Source organism: Lolium perenne, chromosome 4, assembly GCF_019359855.2.
Source record: "Lolium perenne isolate Kyuss_39 chromosome 4, Kyuss_2.0, whole genome shotgun sequence".
NCBI lineage: Eukaryota > Viridiplantae > Streptophyta > Magnoliopsida > Poales > Poaceae > Lolium > Lolium perenne.
The window spans coordinates 332,401,258-332,420,362 of NC_067247.2; the positions used below are offsets into that span (position 1 = coordinate 332,401,258).

Sequence of the window (19,105 nt, forward strand, 5' to 3'; positions counted from 1 at the left end):
GGAGGGGGCTCGTTCCTCCATCCTAGTCTAGTTTCTAGGATTAGGGTTTGTCTATTGTGGTGCATCGTTCGGGTGGTGAGAGCGACGACCAGGCAAATAGATCTGCCTCAACTCTATTTACACGCCGACGTTGACCTTCACGTCGACATATCAGATTTGATGGTATCGTATGCTTATCGATCCTTTAGATCGACATCTTGGTCTTCTTGTTATTCTTCAGATCTGGCAACATCCCTTCTCGACATGTCACCAAACATTCATCATTATCCACGGCGACGTTGGGGACTAGGCGAGGTGGATGCCCTGTAACGAGGATGTTGGTCCGGAGGTGGTGGTTCTGTCATTATTCCCCGACATCATCAATAGGATGCGGTGGATCTTGGTCCAAGACAACACGGGGATGTCCTCTGATCAACGTGCCACCACGACATGTGCTTTGGTGTTTGCAGCGGTCCTGTTCATCGAATCAAAAAGCATCATTGGTGATGGTGCTTTTTTGGATATGGCAATGGTAGAAGCTCGGCGTCTCATCCAAAGTGCGTCTAGGTGGTAGCTGCTGGCTTCGGCGAGTGCAAGAAACCCTATGGATAGTTTTGTATTTTTCTATCTCTGTTTTCTTAGTTTCTACATTTGTTTATTCATGTAACTTAACTTTCTATCAATGAAATAGGTGGTTGCTCTAAAAAAAGGGTGGATGTTAAAAGTAGTGGTTGCAAAGAAGGATAAATGATTGTATTTGTGCATCTCAAAAAATTATCATTCATGCACATAATTCACTATCTAGTACTCATAGAAAAATTATATGGTCACATCAACATCTATAAATCGGCAGTTATAACCGCAACAACAAAGTTACTTGACGGGTAACAAGTTATATGTGCAAATTATTGACAAACATGAAATTGTGAATAAAAGGATCATTTGACATAGTAACTACACCCAATTTCATTACCTTTGTTGTTTTCACCAAAGGTTATGCTTAATGGTGCCAAGGTGGGACTTAAAAGTCATGATGGAGATTCATCAAAGTTGGAGAGAAGATATACTAGGAGAGGACGGGGAGGGGAAGACTCACACTGGATCCCAAATAGCTCTCACGACCATGGAGGCGACGTGCGTGCCGCCGCTACCCTGATCTCCCTCCCTGGGCCTCCCCTGTCTTCGTGCCTTCCAGATCGAGGATCCCCACTCCGCTCTCCCTCCGCCCCTCCTGCTGGCCTGCGCTGCTGTTGCCGGTGCTGCGGGAGCCAGGCTCCTTCTTGCCGGTGCCTGGGCGGGATCCACCGCCTCTTCAGCCGTGCTCGGCGAGGCCGCCTCTCCGCCCTCGCCCTCGTCGCTCGGCCTCCTTCGCCTCCCCCTGCCAGGCTGGGCCTCGCGACGGTCGCCGTCCTCGAAGGCCTGGCGCTATGGCTGCCGAGCCCCCTGCTCCTCTTCATCCGCCGCCGCCGCCTGGTGCCCTTCCGCCCTCCCCGTTCGGGCCGACGGTCTTCTCCTCCGAGTAGAGGCTGCTCCTCTCCTGCTCCCGAAGCCCCCTGCTCCAGCGACGAACACGCAGCTGCCGGAGCTTCCCTGCGCTTCGCCCCATGCGCCTCTGCTGCTGACGTGCGCCCACGTGAAGAGGAGGGCTGGCAGCATGTGGGTCGTCGCTCTGGCCGAGCCTTGCCGTCGCCATCTCCGTGGGGGAAAGCTCTGGAGCGGAGCCTCTCCTTCAAGAGGTGGGCTCGCGGGCGGTGCTTCCACTGCCTTGAGCGTGGCCACCATGTCGGCACCTGTCGGGAACCCTTCCGTTGCATTCGCTGCCGTCGTCCGGGTCATCGGGAGTGCAACTGCCGCCGTCACTCTCCGACCGGCCCCTCTCCTACCTCGCAAAGCTGCTCTCCTACTGTTGGTTCTCCTCGACCTACCCAGGCTCGGAGCTGGGCTGAGGTTGTGCGCCATTCGCCGCCTTGTGCATCGGTGCTGCCATCTTCCCCACCTGGAGTTGGCGGGGATGCCTCTGACAGTGCCGCCATTCGGGACTCCGACTTGCAGGCCCATTTTGCTTCTCTGCGAATGGAGCTCCTCCAGCTTGTTGCGGACCGCATCGAGGAGGTTACTCGGCCGCTGCGGGATGAGGCTGCTGCAATCAAGTTGTGGCTTGCGCGTGCTGTCGGAAGCTAGGAGCGTGCGGAAGAAGCTTCCACCTGTGGTGTTGGGCGTGCCCCTGCCCGAGCTTCGGATGCTAGGTTGAGGGACCCTGAGCTCTTGGAGTCCTTCGGCCCTTACTCGCCTGTCCGCCGCCCCTGCGATTCGTCTCCTCCTGGCCTCGACGCCTTTCGCCTGCATCTTGAATGTTGCTCTGGTCTTGCTCTTCTTCTTCCGGATGCGGCTGTTGACAAAGTTGCTTCCCCTGAGGGTCGTTAGAGCCCAATCTCTGATGATGTCGAGGCTTTGGGCTGGCTAAGCTCTTTGTTGAAGCTCCTGTCTCTCTTTCGGTTGAGCACTCGAGGCTTGAGGCATCTGCGTTTGAACATGTTGAGGTGTTTGATGTGTTGGCTGCTCCCTTGGTGCCTTTTGTTGAAGATCCCGAGGTGGCCGACTCCACCAAGCTTTGCAATTTCCTGGCCAACTTGGCTTCGAAAAAGCTAGCGCTCATGCCGCCCTTGTGTGAGCCTTTGGCGGAGATCCCTGCTCCCAGTGTCGTTGTTCCTGCGGAGGACATCCAAGTTGATCCCGGGGATCCCGCCGCCGACAAGCTCAATGTCTTCTTGTCATCGATTTTTCGGCCTGCGCCTCCGCCTATCCTTGCTTCGCCGCCCTCTAGGAGAGCCCGTGCTCCTAAGGAGGTGGCCACCACGCCTCGTCGGAGTGGTCGCATCGAGAAGCAGAAGCAACCGCGAAAGGATGCTACAACTCAAGAGTTGCTCGCCCGTGTTTTGGGCGTCTTGAAAGAGAACATTGCGTTCGATGACAACGCCCTTGCTGCCTTGATTGACAAGTTTAAGACCCCTTTGTCGCCTTGCTCCATTGCGATGCTTGGCTCCCTTGTGAAGAATGTGGAGAAGGTGAAAAAGCCCAAGGGAAACAAGGTCGGCGCCAAGAAGAAGGCAGTTGAGATTACATGATGGATGCGGTGTAACATCCCAACCTTGTTTATTTGAATAAATGAGTGATCATGTGCATTTCATGCATTTAGTTTGCATTTGAGCAAAATTTGCATCTCAATTTTCTAATTATGCAAAGTCCTTCTCTATTTCTTGTCTCAAATTCAAACCAGATTTCTTTAAAAAAAAAAGCCACATGCATGGTTTTGTTGTTACTCAATAAACCCATGTGTGTGTTTATTGTTATCTACAAATTTGAGTTTCAAACTTTATTCAAAAACAGATTTGAAAATTGATTTTGAAAGGAGAAAGAAAATCAGAAAAAGAAAACCAGAAAAAAAGAGAGAAACCCTCCTCTCTCCTCTCCCTTGGGCGCAGCCCACCTCCTCCCTCTCTCTCTTTCTCTCTGGCCGCGGCCCAACTCGGCCCAGGCCGCATCCCACCAGCCCAACATACCCCGCAGGGGGTTTTCTGCAAAACCGCCCTTTCTTCCCCGCGTAACCAAGCAGGTGGTGGCAGCACGCCGGCCACCCGATGGCCGGCCGCGCCAAGATCGCCGCCGCCCTGAACCCTAATCCCCTTTTCCCCCTCTTCTCCCGCGCTCTCCCGCGAGGAAACCCTAACCCTACACCTCACTGCCGGCCCTGCCCCGCTCGATTCCGGCGCCGGCGAGCGTCCCCGGCCGTCGCCGTCGACGCCATCGAGCTCGTGGTGAGTTGCTGCTCCTCCCTGCACCCTTGGTTCGCCCCCTCCCGCTCTCTATCGCCGCCGCGCCACAGCACCTGTCCCGGTCGCCGCTCGCGCTCGTCGCCGGCGATGCTCCGGCGGCCAATAGCCGGCGACGCCGCCACCAATCGCCTCAGCACGTCGCCCCGCTCCTTTTCCCCCTCGCGCGCGCCCCTGCAACCCGCCCAAACGGCCGATTGAGCATCAGCCCGAGCTCAATTGTGAGCTCATGGCCATGCTGACGTCAGCATGACGCCATAATTGCCTTTTTTTCCATTTTCTGTATTTTCTGATAATCTTTTCTGTAATTCTTTAAATAGAAAATAATTTGACATGTGGGTCCCCTGGTCAGGATTTTAATAATTTCATAAATTTTTAGAAAAGAATAAAATTATGACATGTGGGTCCAACTTTTATTATTTTTATAGAATTTTCAGAAATTGTTTTAAAATGAATTAAACTTGGGAAATTCATAAATAATTCATTTTAAATCAGAAAAATATAAAATTATATATCAAAATGATCAGAAAAACAAATCCTAGTTGTTTATCCATGTTTCATATATCTTTGAACCAATTAAATATGAGCCTTAGTAGAAACCCTAATTTGACCCCTCTCATATGTCGGGGTTCGAAGCCGAACCCCTTTAATTTCCATCGATGCACCTAGGGTTACCCAAACCCCTTTAATATGACATGTCATCATGTTGTATGTGCATTGCATTGTACCTTGTCTTGATTGTGCTCTTTATTTCCGGTGTTTGGTTCTTCATCGATAGGGACCGAACGCGAACCTGAGATTAACGCCACCGAAGAGCAGCACCCGAACAACGAGGGACAAGGCAAGCCCTAACCTGGTTCATATATGGTTTCAAAATGCTTTTACTTCTGGTTCTTACATATTGCATCCGCTTCAAATATGTTTTATCGGCAGTGGTAGATATCCTATGTGTGCATATTCCATCTTTGTAGCCCAAAGTTCCTGATCCACCGCTCCCAGCAAAACTAGGTTGAGCTTTGTTTGCATCGCTAGAGCCATATATATAATATGCTTAGCCATGCTTAGTTGTTGAAGTCTGGTCCATCCGGTTGATGAATCAGAGCTACGAATGAACCTAGTTTGACAGGATGACGTGGTAAGATCAGTGATGATGTTAATAAACATGCTAAAGGCTTGGATGGGCCGCCACATGGGGATGTGGTGATTTGACTCGTTCTCGCCGATACTAGGACCTGAGTTCTTGCCTCTGGAACCAAGACTGAGCGTACAGCCACACGGGGCCCATGGGAACCCCTTGGCCCGAACTTACCTAGCTTACCCATGAGTCAATTAGTTTGCGAGTTCCATTTGCCATACGCATGGGGGAAAGGTGGAAAAGGTTTTCAAAGTGCATCATACAGGGCGTGGCTAGGGTGAAGGATGCTGGAGGTATTGAACTGGAACCCCTGCGCATAATGACCGGGACCGCCTCGGAGAGTGGCTACCTACGATGACGGTGCTCCCCAGTTAGTTTGACTCATGGAATAGGCGAAGTAAGGGAAAGGTTTTGGTCGACCACCCTCTGCCAGCACACCAAGGAAGTGTGTTATACTAGTGGCACTAAGAGTCGGTCGGCGCATGTGGGTAAAGTTGTACACCCCTGCAGGGTAAATCTTTTCAAAAAGCCGTGTCCACGGTTAAGGACGACTTGGGAAAGGACGTGATGATCATAGACAACTTGAACCTAATCGTAAAACTTGCTGTCAATGTGTGATAAGGATCCCTTCTCAGGGTGTCGAGGGGGTGATCCTAGGTAACAGGTTCAGGTGATGATGAAGATTCGGTGGATTCAACATGATGATCGTAGAGCTAGAGTTGATATCGCTCTCTTATCCCTTTTAAAAATGGTCTGAATAGACGAGCTTCTGCTCCCTCCTGTTTACAAAGGAAAACTGGCTTTCCGCAAAATAAGCTCCACATAAAGCCTCGCATACCCGCTTTGCTAACAGGTTGTACTAAGTCTTGCTGAGTCCCTGTACTCAGCCTTGCATGCTTTGTTTCAGAGGAAGTCCTTCCAACTGATGGCGGCTTCTACCTTGACGTCGACGAGTAGTTCGGAGTTCCTCAGCCGGCAGCCTGAGACTTATGGGCTGGGACGTCGCCTTATGTTATGGCCTCTTAGGCCCTTTGCAGTCTTGTTATATAGATAACATAATTTGCTTTCTGTTGCTTGTTGGATTGTGGTCAGTGACCTCTCCGTGTAATAAATTTGGATCTTAACTCTGCTAAGAGTTGTAATATATTTGCTTTCAATCGTAGAGTCACTGTTGTGTTACCGATTCTCACCCTGTAGGCCCTAGAGATCTAGGTTAGGCTTATGCCAGATGTGATATCTGGGTTTGTCTAGCCCTGACCTCCGGGGTCGCGACATGCGGTTCATGCAACCTTCGTGTCGTTTTGTCGAATAGGTAGCACTTTGTCGTTGACAAGTTGGTCGATCTTGTTGTGTGGTTGTTTTAGACTTTGGGAGTAGTCCGCATGTCGGAGGTACTCAAGTTTGTATGGTTTTCGATCCGGTTTTCCTTATAAACTAGGTCATTTTCCTCTCTTCTTAAATGAATAGCCAGAGCTCCTGGCGTTTGCTCCAAAAAAAAATACTAGGAGAGCAAAATGATCGAAACCATACTTAGATTGAGTGTTCTCAAAATATGATGATACATTCATTGTTGGTTGTATAGTTTTGGAAGGTGAACCACACCACACTACCTTCCTCAAGACAGCACAGATATTTTCCGTACTTGGAACTCACGCAATATAGAAGGTACTATTACAGTGAACTGCAATAACTAAATTGCTTTATATCCTACTACTCATGTGATCTAGGCCTGGCCGAGGAGCTCCTCCCACGGTTCCGACTGTAACTTTATGTAGCAGTTGCTGGAGGCAGCGCCTTGTTGAAGGATCTTCCTGTGTTTGTCACAACACAGTAAATATACATTTAACAGAAACTTCAGGTTTATCCTTCTGCGATGATAAGTAAATGGTAAGGACCGATGGGTTAACACGACTCACCACAAAAAAGCTGTCGACCGTTCCATCTTTCAGAACGTCAGGGAGGAGTGCTTGCAACGTCACACAAGCGCTACACATTGAGAAAGGAAAACAGATTAAATTCCATGAGAAGATATAAGATGCAAAATCATTATGTACGTAGCATAGAAATGAAAGCAGTAACTACCTGGGATTGTCAGATAACCTGTGGAAACACCGAATTATGTGCTTGAGCAACCTTGCGGGAGCAGAGGGTTGAACAGGGTGTGAAAGTACCATGTATACTAAAAGACTGCCCACAGCAAACAAGCGCTCGGGTTTTGCACATATGTAACACAGTCCAAGATTGTCAAGCAGAATCTTTTGGACAATGAAGGTGGCCACCTGCGTGTAAAAAATATCTTTTGGAGATACTTTGGATACTCGATGGTCTAGCTTATATTCCTTACCCAAACAAAATGTGAACTACTGGGAGTGCAACGTTCCGCAAAATCTTCAGATTTTAATTATTAAAACAAGTGCACCTTTGCTAGATCTTAACACAGAGAAAATGGTGCTATTGTAGTTGAGGACTGAGATTCTAGGTACGTACAGTTTTTGAAAGTTCACTGCCCACCTCCATGCAACGCAAGCATCGAGGAACTATTTCAGTTTCCAGCAGAAAACTGATAACTTTACTATCATCGACCTGCATTGTAATCAGGTCATACATCAAGTAATACAGTTGGTTATCTTTTCGTGTCAAATAAGTTAATAGTAACCTTAACAAGAGCACCGATAACACCCAAGCTAGTAAGCCGCAAGTACTCAAAGGGTCTTGTTTTGCTCTCGGTATTCAAGAAGGGGTATAAGTAGCATGGAATGTTAGCTGAAATGAATAAATAAGGAGGAGGGTGAGTGGATATAGAAAACAAGTTCTTAAAAACATCACAAATATATGTATACCAAACTTCTATAAACAAAAGGACGCGCTGGTTACCATTTAAGAACAACGTCCTCGTCTCCGGGTGCGATGCAACACACTGCAATAAGTTTCACATTCCCCATAAAACAGCTTAGACGTCAAAGATAGTGTCTAATGGGGGTAACATAAAGCAACCTCAAATTCTTAAAACAGAATGGAGTAAAATGTTCCGCTCTTATCAGGGTTTTTTCACATAAAGTGTACCTGAAAAAGTGCAAGTACGTTGCAGACTCGGTTTGATGCACCTGGCGATAAAGTTAGGGTTGAAAGTGCGTCATAGATAGACACGATTTCCTGTACATATTTCATGTTGACAAATATAACAAGTGAGAAAGATCAAAGATTAGCTGAAAAACACTAGGTAAGCATGCATGATATATCATCAGTTACACAACCACAACACTAGAATAAAGTAGGCTCAAAGCTCCCCGGTCTATTTTCTCTCTACTTAGAAGCAGGCGAATAAACATAGAAGGACTATGGATTTATGCATACCTGTAGTAGAGAAGCAATTGTACCAAACGAGTGCCATAACAGCGGGGCCAAGATATCTTGAAACATCTCTCTTTTCTGAAAAAGATATTTTAGGCATGTTTACTTATCTTTTTTCCCTTACATAATACCTTAGCATATATAATGACTGATATTTTATTAATCTGAAATTGCTTAGTTCAGCATTATTACATAATTAATTACCACGAAAGAACCACTGATGAAAATTTGTTGAAGATGATAAACTAAGATTTATGCAATTAATTCATTGAACGGAGTATAAATTTCCTACTCCCTCCAATCCATATGAGTGTCGTGGTACGTCTTAGTTCAAACTTGTACTACTTCCTTAGTAAACCACGACACTTATTATGGATCCGAGGGATTACAAAATAACCATAATAATTTGCTGTTTAGAAATTTATTTTGAAGTGCTCCGCTCGTATCATACAAATTCGGCAACTAAGAGGTTGTGTCTGGTGTCGAGATGGATTATGATCATCCATCCACACCAGTTTTTCCTTGTTGATCATTTGACTAATCAAATTATACCTACGTTCTTTCACAGCATAGCACAATTCAACAACCGTGCACCAAACCCAAGCAACTTCGCAAAATCAAAATCAAACATTTAATTTATAAAAAGTAATGTTGGCAATGCATCTATTCTTTCTTGTAAATTTGCCCCGACTAATGGATAACATAAACAAGATGCTCCGTCCGTTCATAAATAGGAAGCATATGAATTCATTCAAAAAGTCAATTATTTGTAAGTTTGACCAAATATGCAGAAGAGAAAATCAATAAATTATGATATTGAATAAATACATGGGTTATTAATATGATGAACTTGCCTCTTGGGGAGGTTTAGACCATGCTCCCGCCCCCCCCCCCCAGAGGTGACCGGGGTGGCCCAAACCTCCCCCTGCCTCCTCCCCCTCCCATGCCGCTAGGCAAAGCCCGTGCGGTGCTGGCGGTGGTGGATCTCCTGTCGCCGCATGTCAGGAGGCACTACAAGATATGTGTTGACATGGTGGATCTCCTAGGACCCGACGGGGCACGCTCGATCTGATGGTGGTGAAGCTCGGCGGTGCTGGCTCCGGCCGTTGCAACTCCTTCCGTGGCGGGCGGTGGAGCTCTCGAACGCAGAGGTGGCGCCTCGCCACCCCTCTGGCTGTCGGCTGAGGCTGCACGCAAGGGTGGCGGCCGATCTGGAACGGGGGGGGGGGGGCTAGGTCTAGGCTAGGCGGGCCTAGCCTGGATCTGCAAGATCCTGGTCAGTGGCGGAAGTACGATGCCCCCGTTGACGCCCTTCGCCACCATGCCACCATGATCCCTATGTTCGAGCTCGATCTGGGCCTGGCAGGTTTGGATCTGGCGTCTCGTTTGCATGTTCGTGTTGGAAACGTTCTGACTTTTTCAAGGCACTTTCAGCACTCCGATGTTGCAGGGGCGACGTCCTGGCTAGCTCTCTGGTGTTGCGTCCCGGGGCCGGTGCGTGCTCGCCGGGGTAGGCAGCATGGTCGGATCTGGTGTCTCCATGGCCAATGGGATGGGCGTTGGGTTGAAGCACCGACATCTCCCATGGCGCGACACTAGCTGAGACGGCCCCCCTAGGCTCTCGAACAATCGCCCAAACAAGGAGCTATACCATGTAAAAAGAAACCCTGCTGGCGTTTGTGTCGAGCGGAGACTATGAGGAGGTATCGGGAGACTTCGCAGACTCTACTGAGGCTGCTACCACGTTGTGACACCATGGCAGGAGTTGACAAGGAGAGACGTGATCCATAAAAAATGGTGAGATGGGTCTCACGGTGATGTCTTCAGGAAGGGGAACAACACCCGCAGATGTCGCCATCACCAGGCGGCTGATAGCCAGCCCTAGCTTTTCGCCGAGGCACCAGTAGTTGATACCAGCAGAACTATGTGTTGTTTTGTGTGCATTCATATGAGCCGGTTGATAGGTTCATTAATTCAAAGCTAGGCACATTTCGAGCCTTCCATCTAAAAAAAGGTATATCTTATGATCTTTCTATTGATAGAGGTTTTGATATTTTAAATCTTTATATTTTATTATACATATACTAAGTTAGTTTTAAAGCATTGATTTTTTGACTCAACTTATGTGTCACCTATCCTGCGAGGGAGAGGGTGGTACAGTTCACGTTAATGTGTAGTATGCACTAGGAAGTAATTTGTAGACAAATGCTACATTGTTGTCGTACGTAACGAAGCTCTTGCGCGTGCTGCCCACCGTGCTGACCAGATTGATTTCTACAACAACGGTGAGCGCAAGCGCTAGAACCCTAGAAGAGGATGCAGTACGTGACCATACCTTAGAGAGCTCGACGAGGGCATTCTCGCGCAGCAAGGGGTCGCAGAGGTCGAGCACCAGCTGCTCTACCGACGCCAGGTCATTGCCTCCCTGCGTCATTGCAGCGCCGCCGACACCGCCCCCGATCGGAGAGGGAGACGGCGTGGTGGAAGGTGGTACGGAGACGGAAGGCCGCAGAGGCGCCATTGCCCTCGCGCGCGCGTCCAACGGGCTTTTGGATTCGATTGCTGAAAGCACGGCGCGGTAATTCCGATCTGAGCTCCAGAGGAGAGACACGCTGTGGCGTGGAGGACGCGTAGTAGAAACGAAAGAGACGATTATCTTCTAAATGGAGTACAACAATCTATCAGCAAAAGATCGGACGGATGACGGATCCGACGCCGTCCGATTCTAGTTCCATCACATGGCCCGTACGCATGGAGGTTTCTCAGATTTTTTTGGGGGAGCCCATATTTCTGGTCAGCTCCTTCCAAATCGATCCCAAATATCCCGCAGCCGGCGTAGGCCAAGACGTGGCAGATAAGAGTTGCTGATGCAAATTTCATACTAGTTGCTTTTATATACGGATAAAATCAAGTGCCGGACTTCCGGTGATAGTCGGATTTGCCTCAACTAGTCGGGTTCGGAGTTTGGCCATGGCTGGTGATCTATAATAAGTAGGAGTATTATATCGGACGCTTTCTGGGTCTCTTTGTCTTGAATCCCAGATTGCAGCTACTAAAGTATTCCTGCACAAGTGTTTCATCTTCCGAGTTCCGAGAAAGAAAAGGACAACCGATTTTACTCCTATGGAGGCCTGTAGCTTACCACGCGATATCTTGATTGATATATTTGCCACCTTTGAGATCCCTGACCTCGTTCGTGCTGGTTCTGTTTGCTCCTCCTGGCGATCCGTATACACCACCCTGCGCAAGCTTGGGAAGTATAAACAATCCCAGACACCATGCCTGCTCTACACTAGTGAATCTGCCGGTGAGAACGTTGCAGGTCTCTACAGTCTCGCGGAGAACAAGTCTTACACATTGCCTCTCCCAGACCCACCTATTCGTAGTAGATACGTGATCGGTTCCAGCCATGGCTGGATTATCACCGCCGACGAGAGGTCCGAGCTGCATCTCCTCAACCCCATTACAGGTGATCAGATTCCCCTCCCTTCGGTCACCACCATTGAGCAGGTGAAACCTGTTCACAATAACGATGGTGTCCTTCACAAGTACGAGTTCTCATGGTACACTGCAGAAGAGGTTTATGACTCGCCCTCAATCTATGATCTTGGGGAGCTGCGAGACCGTCTCTTCCACAAGGCATTTCTGTCATCGGATCCGTCCAATGGAGACTATTATGTTGTGCTCATCTACACACCATACCACCAACTCTCATTTGCAAGAGCTGGGGATGATAAGTGGACTTGGCTGCCACCACATATTCATTGTTCAGATTGCATCGTTAAGGATTACATGTTCTATGTATCGACTTCAGATGGAGCAATCCACGAGTTTGATACCAGTGGCCCTACAGTAACACAAAAGCTTGTTATAGATGAGGTCAAGGATGACATCTTTGAGGAAATACACATTGTTCAAGCTCCATGCGGTGATATGCTGCAAGTTTGGACGGTTCTGGATTCAGCGGAATTCGATGGTGATCTTTCAGAGCCTGAATTTGATGCCGAGTATTATGCACGCTGTTCCGTTATCATCAAAGTGTATAAAGTGGACTTGGCAGCAAAAAAGCTTGCAGCGATAAGCAGTTTAGGTGAGAATGTGATTTTTCTTGGGCATAACCCATCACTCTGTTTTAGTGCTGACCAATATCCCCATTTGAAGGCTAATCATATCTACTTCACTGATGATTCTGAGTACTTGGCTTTCAGACAGAATTGTCACCGTTTTATAAGAGTTGTCAACTTTGAAAATAACAGTACTGAGGAAATTGTTTCCCCTCAGCTTTGGTCCAACTGGCCAGCCCCTGCGTGGGTTATACCGAATCCTAGAAAGATGAATCAAGCACCACAAGGTTAGGTGTGATATGTCTACCTTTTTTTTTTTTTTTTTTTGAGATCACCTGCTGCGATATATTAATCATCCGGCATACTCAGATGCCAACAAACTTACAATGAACTCTGGAGGGGAAACCATCCAGGTATTACATAACTTATTTCCGCAGCCAGCACTAGCTAGTTTATGCGCTACGCCATTAGCATCACGACGCGCGTGTCTAACCTTGTGATCAGCAAACATCTTGAGCAGTTCTTTTATTTCCTCGACGAGAGGACCATGGAAGGACCGGTCCAACTCACTGCTCTTGATCTTCGCCACAGCACTTAGACAATCTGCTTCCATGCACACTCTCCTTATACCCTTTGTCCTGGCAAGAACCAGTGGCGGAGCTTCAGCCCGGCATGCCCGGGCAGCTGCCCGGGCTCGGCTCCGTGCGGCAGGCGTAGCTTCCAGTGCGATTCGTGCGAGTATGTGGTGAGTCAAAGGTAAAAACGTCAGAAGTTGGCTGCTTGCCCGGGCAATAGCTGCGGCCTGCTATGGCCTTTTCCCTTTCATTTGCTCAGCCCAATAAAATAGACACCAAAAGGTAAACCAAGTTGAGTTAGCTGGTCTATAAGAGCATGAGCAATGGTGTCATACACAACTAGCTGCTCCATGTAAAAAAGTTGTCACAAGCAATATGATCAATTTTATCTCTCCAATGGAAGCTACAACTTTAATCAAAAAAAAAGGGACCCCACAAATATAACACTATGTATCACTTTCTCTCTCCAAAAAGCATGCTTTTTAGAATTAAGATCTCACTTCTTGAAAAGGAGGCTACCTTCTCATCCGAACCTACTTTGGACCACCCGAACCTAGTTAAAGGTGTGAGGCAGTAGCTCTAGGGCAGTGCATTGGGCATGCCCTAAGTTGCCAACAGGTCTAGCTCGTATCTGGACGTCACAAGTCAGGATGCCAGTTCGATCGTGTTATCTGTTCTTCTCCTATTTCTCAGAAAAAAAAAAGTTCTTCTCCTCACATAGCGGCACCAACGCAGCGATGGCGGACGACGCTTGAAGACCCCGCCGAAGCTCACGGGTCAAGAGGATGACAGGCTACTGACGGCAATACCACTTGCTCGCCTGAAATCTTAGCAACGATAATCACTCTAATTATTTTACTTCTTAATCATTGTGTTGGATCTTTAATTTCAGAAAATTCAGAGATTTTGGTTAAAATGCCAAGGCAGCGGTATTTGGATACCTAAACTTTTATCTGTGACTCATATTGTTTATTGAGCTACTGCTTATCATATTTAATTTCTAGAATAGTACGAATGTATGATTCTTCATTTAGTACTAATATTCAGATTATGTTATACAAATATCCGGTTGCAATTCCCTCGAGAAAATATCCGGTTGCGACTCCTCGCAAAAAGTAAATTCAAACATGATTCTCATTTTCTTCTTAGCTATGGTCCGCCCAGGCTCTAATTTTTTCCTGGCTCCGCCACTGGCAAGAACCAAAGCTCGCTTACATGCAAGAAGCTCTACGCGCTCCGGGTCAGAAACGGAGGGCAGAAAGTGACATTCAGCAGCCACAAACCTAGCGAAGCCACAGCCGCCGCTGCCTAGCGAAGCCATGTACGCTCCATCAGCATTGACCTTATGCCATCCATCATCGGGAGGGAGCCAGTGCTCCTTCACTCTCTGCGCCTCATGTCTTGGTCCAGATTCAATTGCCAACCATTCCTCTACCAGGGCCAAGGATCGCCGGGCAATCGCCCCTAGATCTTCTATCCTCACCTCGTCCCTCGCTTCATTTCTTGCCAGCCATGTTTGGTAGAGAACCATGATCCCCAACGACAGTTCCTTGTCTGATAGACTCCCTAGCCATTCCAACAACCAGCCCTTGAGGTCGGTGACACGGTGTACTGCCTGACGAGGGCTAGGTAGCTGAAACCCAGAGGCTTCTCTCGCCATTTCCCATATCGCCACCGAATGAGGGCATACCCAAAATTGGTGGAGGAGGGATTCCTCCCTGTTACAAGCAATACACTTGACCCCGTGCTTGATCTTCCTTCTCTCTAGCTCTGTACCCACCGCTAGCCCGTTCTTGATAAGGCGCCAGACGTGGATCCTAGCCTTCCCCGGCACATCAGCACTCCAGAGCGACAACCATCCGCGGTGCTCCTCACAAGACCTCGAGGAACCAACTCTAGTTTCACGATTTGATTTTAGCTGCATATGAAGCTGATATGCCGACTTCACACTGAAGATTCCGTTTTTGGTTTGATTCCAAGCGATGTAATCGTCTGTTCCAGCCCGTCCCACCGAAATCTTCTTGATGTCTTCAACATCACACTCATAAAACAACTCATTCAGCTTCCCTTCGTCCCATCCTTGCCCATCAGGCAACAAAAGCTCAGACACTTTACTTACAGAAGTGTGGGGTTTATATCCCAGTGGACGTTGGAGCCCCTCCCTCGGTATCCATCTGTCTCTCCATACATCAACTAAAGATCCATCGCCTATTCTCCATATCAGGCCTTCCTGGAGAAGACTCCCCCCGTGCATGATACTTATCCAAGTGTAGGAGGCCGCCCCTGGACAGTTAGCAGACAAGAATTTTCCATCTTTGAAGTATCTCGCCCGGAGGACTCTAGCACACAACGAGGCAGGATTTGTAACAATGCGCCATGCTTGCTTTGCCAAAAGTGCTTGGTTAAAAGCATAGAAATTCCGAAACCCCATGCCGCCCCTCCGCTTTGGTATACACATTCTGTCCCAACTAATCCATGGGACTTTCCTTTTCCCCTCCGTAGACCCCCACCAGAACCCCGATGCAATTGAGGTGAGTCTGTTGCACATCTTCTTGGATAACATGAAGCATCCCATAGGGTACGTGGGAACCGCTTGCAAGACAGATTTGATCAACGTTTCTTTCCCCTCCATCGACAGCCCCTGCCCTTTCCACCCATGCACTTTGCTCCAGGATCTATCAGGGATATGCTTGAAAGCTCCATCCTTCGACCGCCCCACCACTGTTGGCAGGCCCAAATATCTCTCAGAGAAAGCCTCGCAGGAAATACCTATGACCGTTTTGAGTTCCTCTCTTCTTTCCACCTGACAGCCTTTCCCAAAGAAAATAGATAATTTCTGCATGTTCACTCTTTGCCCCGAGCACTCCTCATACACTTGCAGAATATCCCGGAGTGCTACTAAATTGCTCTCACTCGCCTCCAGAAATACTATGATCGATGTCATCTGCGAAAAGGAGATGGGTAATGGTCGGCCTAGACCCTCCAAAACCGACGCCAGCAACCTGCTTCTCCCTCTGAGCTTGGCGAAGTAAAGCGGAGAAATCCTCCACACAGAACAAGAAGAGATAGGGAGACAACGGATCCCCCTGTCTTAAACCCCTGGATGGAGAGAAAAAATCCGATAAACCCCCGTTCAGCTTCACCGAGAGCCTGGCAGTCCGTACACAACGCATTATCATCTGTACCCATCTCGTAGAGAAACCCAACCTCAGCATCATCATCTCCAAAAAAACTCCACTCGACCCTATCGTACGCTTTCATCATATCCAGTTTTATAGCACAGAGAGGATTCTTCCTTTTCCTCTTCCTGATGGCATGAACGCATTCATAAGCGATGAGCACATTGTCCGTAATGAGTCTGCCCGGGACAAAAGCGCTTTGCTCCTCTGAGATCAATATGGGGAGAATCCTTTTCAATCTATTAGCCACCACTTTCGATGCAATTTTGTACAAGACGTTGCACAAACTTATTGGGCGGAACTGTGTCAGAAATTCCGGCTGATTAACCTTTGGTATCAACACCAGAATAGTATCATTAAAATCCGCTGGACATGCTTTGCCATCAAGAAAATCCCGCACAGCTTTACAAACCTAATTTTTCAGCAGAGACCAGTGTCTTTGATAGAAAAGAGCCGGTAGCCCGTCCGGTCCCGGCGCCTTCGTTGGTCCCATCTGAAACAAGGCTTCCTCAATTTCCTTATCCGAGATCACTCCGGTGAGCGCTCGATTCATATCATCAGTTATAGAGGCCTCCATCAGCTGAAGCACCCTCTCCGAGTTGCTTGATCCGTCAGAAGAATAGAGATCATCATAAAAGGCCAGTGCCATTTGTCTCATGTCATCGTTTGTATTACATAACGACCCATTCTCTCGGCGCAGTCCGCGTACAGTATTCTTCCTCTTCCGGTGAGACGCACGGTTCTGGAAGAATTTGGTGTTGCGATCCCCCGCCTTCAACCATTCTTGACGAGACTGCTGGACGTACATAATTTCCTCCCTCTCGTATACCTCATGCAACCTATCCTCTATTATCTTGATCTCTTGCGAGGACCCAGCCAACACCTCATTGCGCCGGGCTTCTTCAAGTTTGCCCCGTAGAGCTTTCAGCTCCGCCCTCACAGACCCAAACTCCTCAAAACTGCACCTTTGCATGGTGCTTGATGCGTCCAGGAGCCGTCTCCTTAGACTAGCAATACTGGAGTCGCCACCTTGTGCACTTTCCCACGCCTCCTTCACCATGTTGTCATAGCCATCATGCTTGGTCCACATTTCTTCAAAAACAAAACCCCCACGTCCCCTTCTAGCCATGGTAATATCCTCATCAGAGATCCTGGCCAACAAAGCGAGATGATCTGACTCCTCTGTCATTATATGCTCAATCTGTGTGTTGGGAAACAAATTCAGAAACGACGCTGTCGCCGTACCTCGATCCAATCTCACTTGAACATTATCCTGCCCACTCCTTCTGTTACTCCATGTATACGGGTGGCCCTTGTATCCGAGGTCGGTCAAACCGCAATCCATCAGACACTCTCTAAATGCCGTCATTTGAGAGTGGTTTCTGGGGTTTCCCCTTAGTTGTTCCTCCTGAGATAGCACCTCGTTAAAATCACCCATACACAGCCAAGGAAGATCGTCCTGTGCACGGAGGTATTGGATTGCTTCCCACGTCCTATGCCTCAGCTCAGTCCTTGGCTCGCCATAGATGCCAGTGAAGCACCAGTGCTCAGTGCTTGCCTTCATATCTGATTTCAGCGTCAATATATCTCTGGCACCACGGCCTAACCGAAACCTCTATCCCATCACACCACCATAGAGCGAGACCACCGCTCCTCCCATCACAGTCCACCGCCACCCCATGTTTAAAACCCATACTCCATTTCAGTCTATCCATTGCCCTTGATCTCTTTTTTGTTTCACTAAGGAAGACCACACTTGGATTGTAGGATCTGATCAGATCCCTTAGTTCGCCCACTGCCGCGTCCAATCCCAAACCACGGCAGTTGAGGCCAAGAGCATTCATTGGTCCCGGCGGCCCTGCCCTGCAGGCGCCGCCGATGGATCCTCTAGTCTATCAAACACCGAGTTCGTCCTTTGCCTCTTCCCCGCCGAGCCAGAGTCCTCTTCACCAAGGACCTGCACATTCACTGGCATCCAGACTTGTTTCGGCCCTCTCTTGCGATTCTTGGTGCCCTGTGGCACAAACTTGTCCCGTGTCTCCTCCTGAACCCCGCCAAAACGTGGTCGGCGAGTGAAAGTGCCTACCCTGGATCTTCCCTGCTGCTCGACAGGGGCCTTTCCCCCTTGTTGATCATAACCTCGCGCCTCGTGGCGTTTCTCCGGGCTCACAACCTGGGCGTAGTCATAACGCTGCTCCCTCCTGCCAGTGCGAGAGGAGCTCGAGTACTCCTGATCGTGTGTCCAGTTTCTTCTTGGTGGAATATCACGAACAGATATACCCTCTCTATGGCGTATGTTGGAACCGAACGATCGGCTCCCATAGCTGCTAGCAGATACAGACGGTCTAGCTGAAGGTGGAGGCTTGTAGTTCCTGGAAGGGGAGGCGCGCAACCACTCACCCCATTGTTGCCCACCATCTTCTTCCGCCTGACACTTCTCATCCGGGTGCACCAAACAACCACATTCAAAGCAGAAGTGAGGTACTTTCTCATATTTGAGATCAAACCATTTCCCAACCTCTTCGTTCTCGGACTCCTTCAGCTTAACTCCCCGCATCAGCGGCTGGTTAACTTTGATCGAGGCCCTGATCCTCAGATCTTTTCCCCAAGCAATACCATCTTCATCAACATCCGTATCAATGTATTTCCCAACCCAGTTACTGATCAGTTCACCATAGGCTCGGTTCGTCATATCCATCGGCAAGTCAAGCACACGAACCCAGATGTCCAGCAAATCAAAGACCATGTCAGACGGGCGGATTGATCCATCGTAATCCTTTATCAGAACGACGTTGAAGTCGAACTGCCAGGGCCCTCCTTTCTTGACGTGCTTCCAATCGCCCTCCGACGAGAACCGAACAACAAACCGATTATCCCCAATGTCACGGAACTGCGTAGATCGGTGCAAACCCCACGCCTTTTGCATTGCCCTTTCCAGCGCTCCAATCACAAGTTTGCGAGGAGAGCATACCTTGCCAACAATCGCCCACTT

At 48.5% G+C, this 19,105-nt stretch overlaps 2 protein-coding genes across 2 annotated transcripts; one reads left to right on the forward strand and one right to left on the reverse strand.

Moving 5' to 3' along the window:
* Positions 1 to 6,644: 6,644 nt before the first annotated feature.
* LOC127349102 (uncharacterized) lies at positions 6,645 to 10,764 on the reverse strand. The gene is made up of 9 exons (XM_051374889.2): positions 10,631 to 10,764; positions 8,299 to 8,373; positions 8,008 to 8,097; positions 7,819 to 7,861; positions 7,601 to 7,707; positions 7,432 to 7,527; positions 7,027 to 7,223; positions 6,861 to 6,930; positions 6,645 to 6,755 (listed from the first exon to the last, which is right to left on the reverse strand). Exons 1-9 carry the CDS (start codon positions 10,727 to 10,729, stop codon positions 6,645 to 6,647), a joined length of 888 nt encoding a protein of 295 aa, XP_051230849.2. The 5' UTR covers positions 10,730 to 10,764.
* Positions 10,765 to 11,418: 654 nt separating this feature from the next.
* Positions 11,419 to 13,076, forward strand: LOC127347871 (F-box protein KIB4-like). The gene is made up of 2 exons (XM_051374014.1): positions 11,419 to 12,646; positions 13,006 to 13,076. The coding sequence occupies exons 1-2, from the start codon at positions 11,419 to 11,421 to the stop codon at positions 13,074 to 13,076; spliced, it is 1,299 nt and encodes a 432-aa protein (XP_051229974.1).
* The last annotated feature ends 6,029 nt before the right edge of the window (positions 13,077 to 19,105 follow it).

Coding starts and splice junctions, on each gene's coding strand:
- LOC127349102 (XM_051374889.2), bottom strand. CDS start 10,729: ATGACGCAGGGAGGCAATGACCTGGCGTCGGTAGAGCAGCTGGTGCTC. Junction 7,862..8,007: donor ACGTACTTGCACTTTTTCAG/GTACACTTTATG, acceptor AACTTATTGCAG/TGTGTTGCATCGCACCCGGA. Junction 6,756..6,860: donor CGGTCGACAGCTTTTTTGTG/GTGAGTCGTGTT, acceptor TGACAAACACAG/GAAGATCCTTCAACAAGGCG.
- LOC127347871 (XM_051374014.1), top strand. CDS start 11,419: ATGGAGGCCTGTAGCTTACCACGCGATATCTTGATTGATATATTTGCC. Junction 12,647..13,005: donor GATGAATCAAGCACCACAAG/GTTAGGTGTGAT, acceptor TGTCCTGGCAAG/AACCAGTGGCGGAGCTTCAG.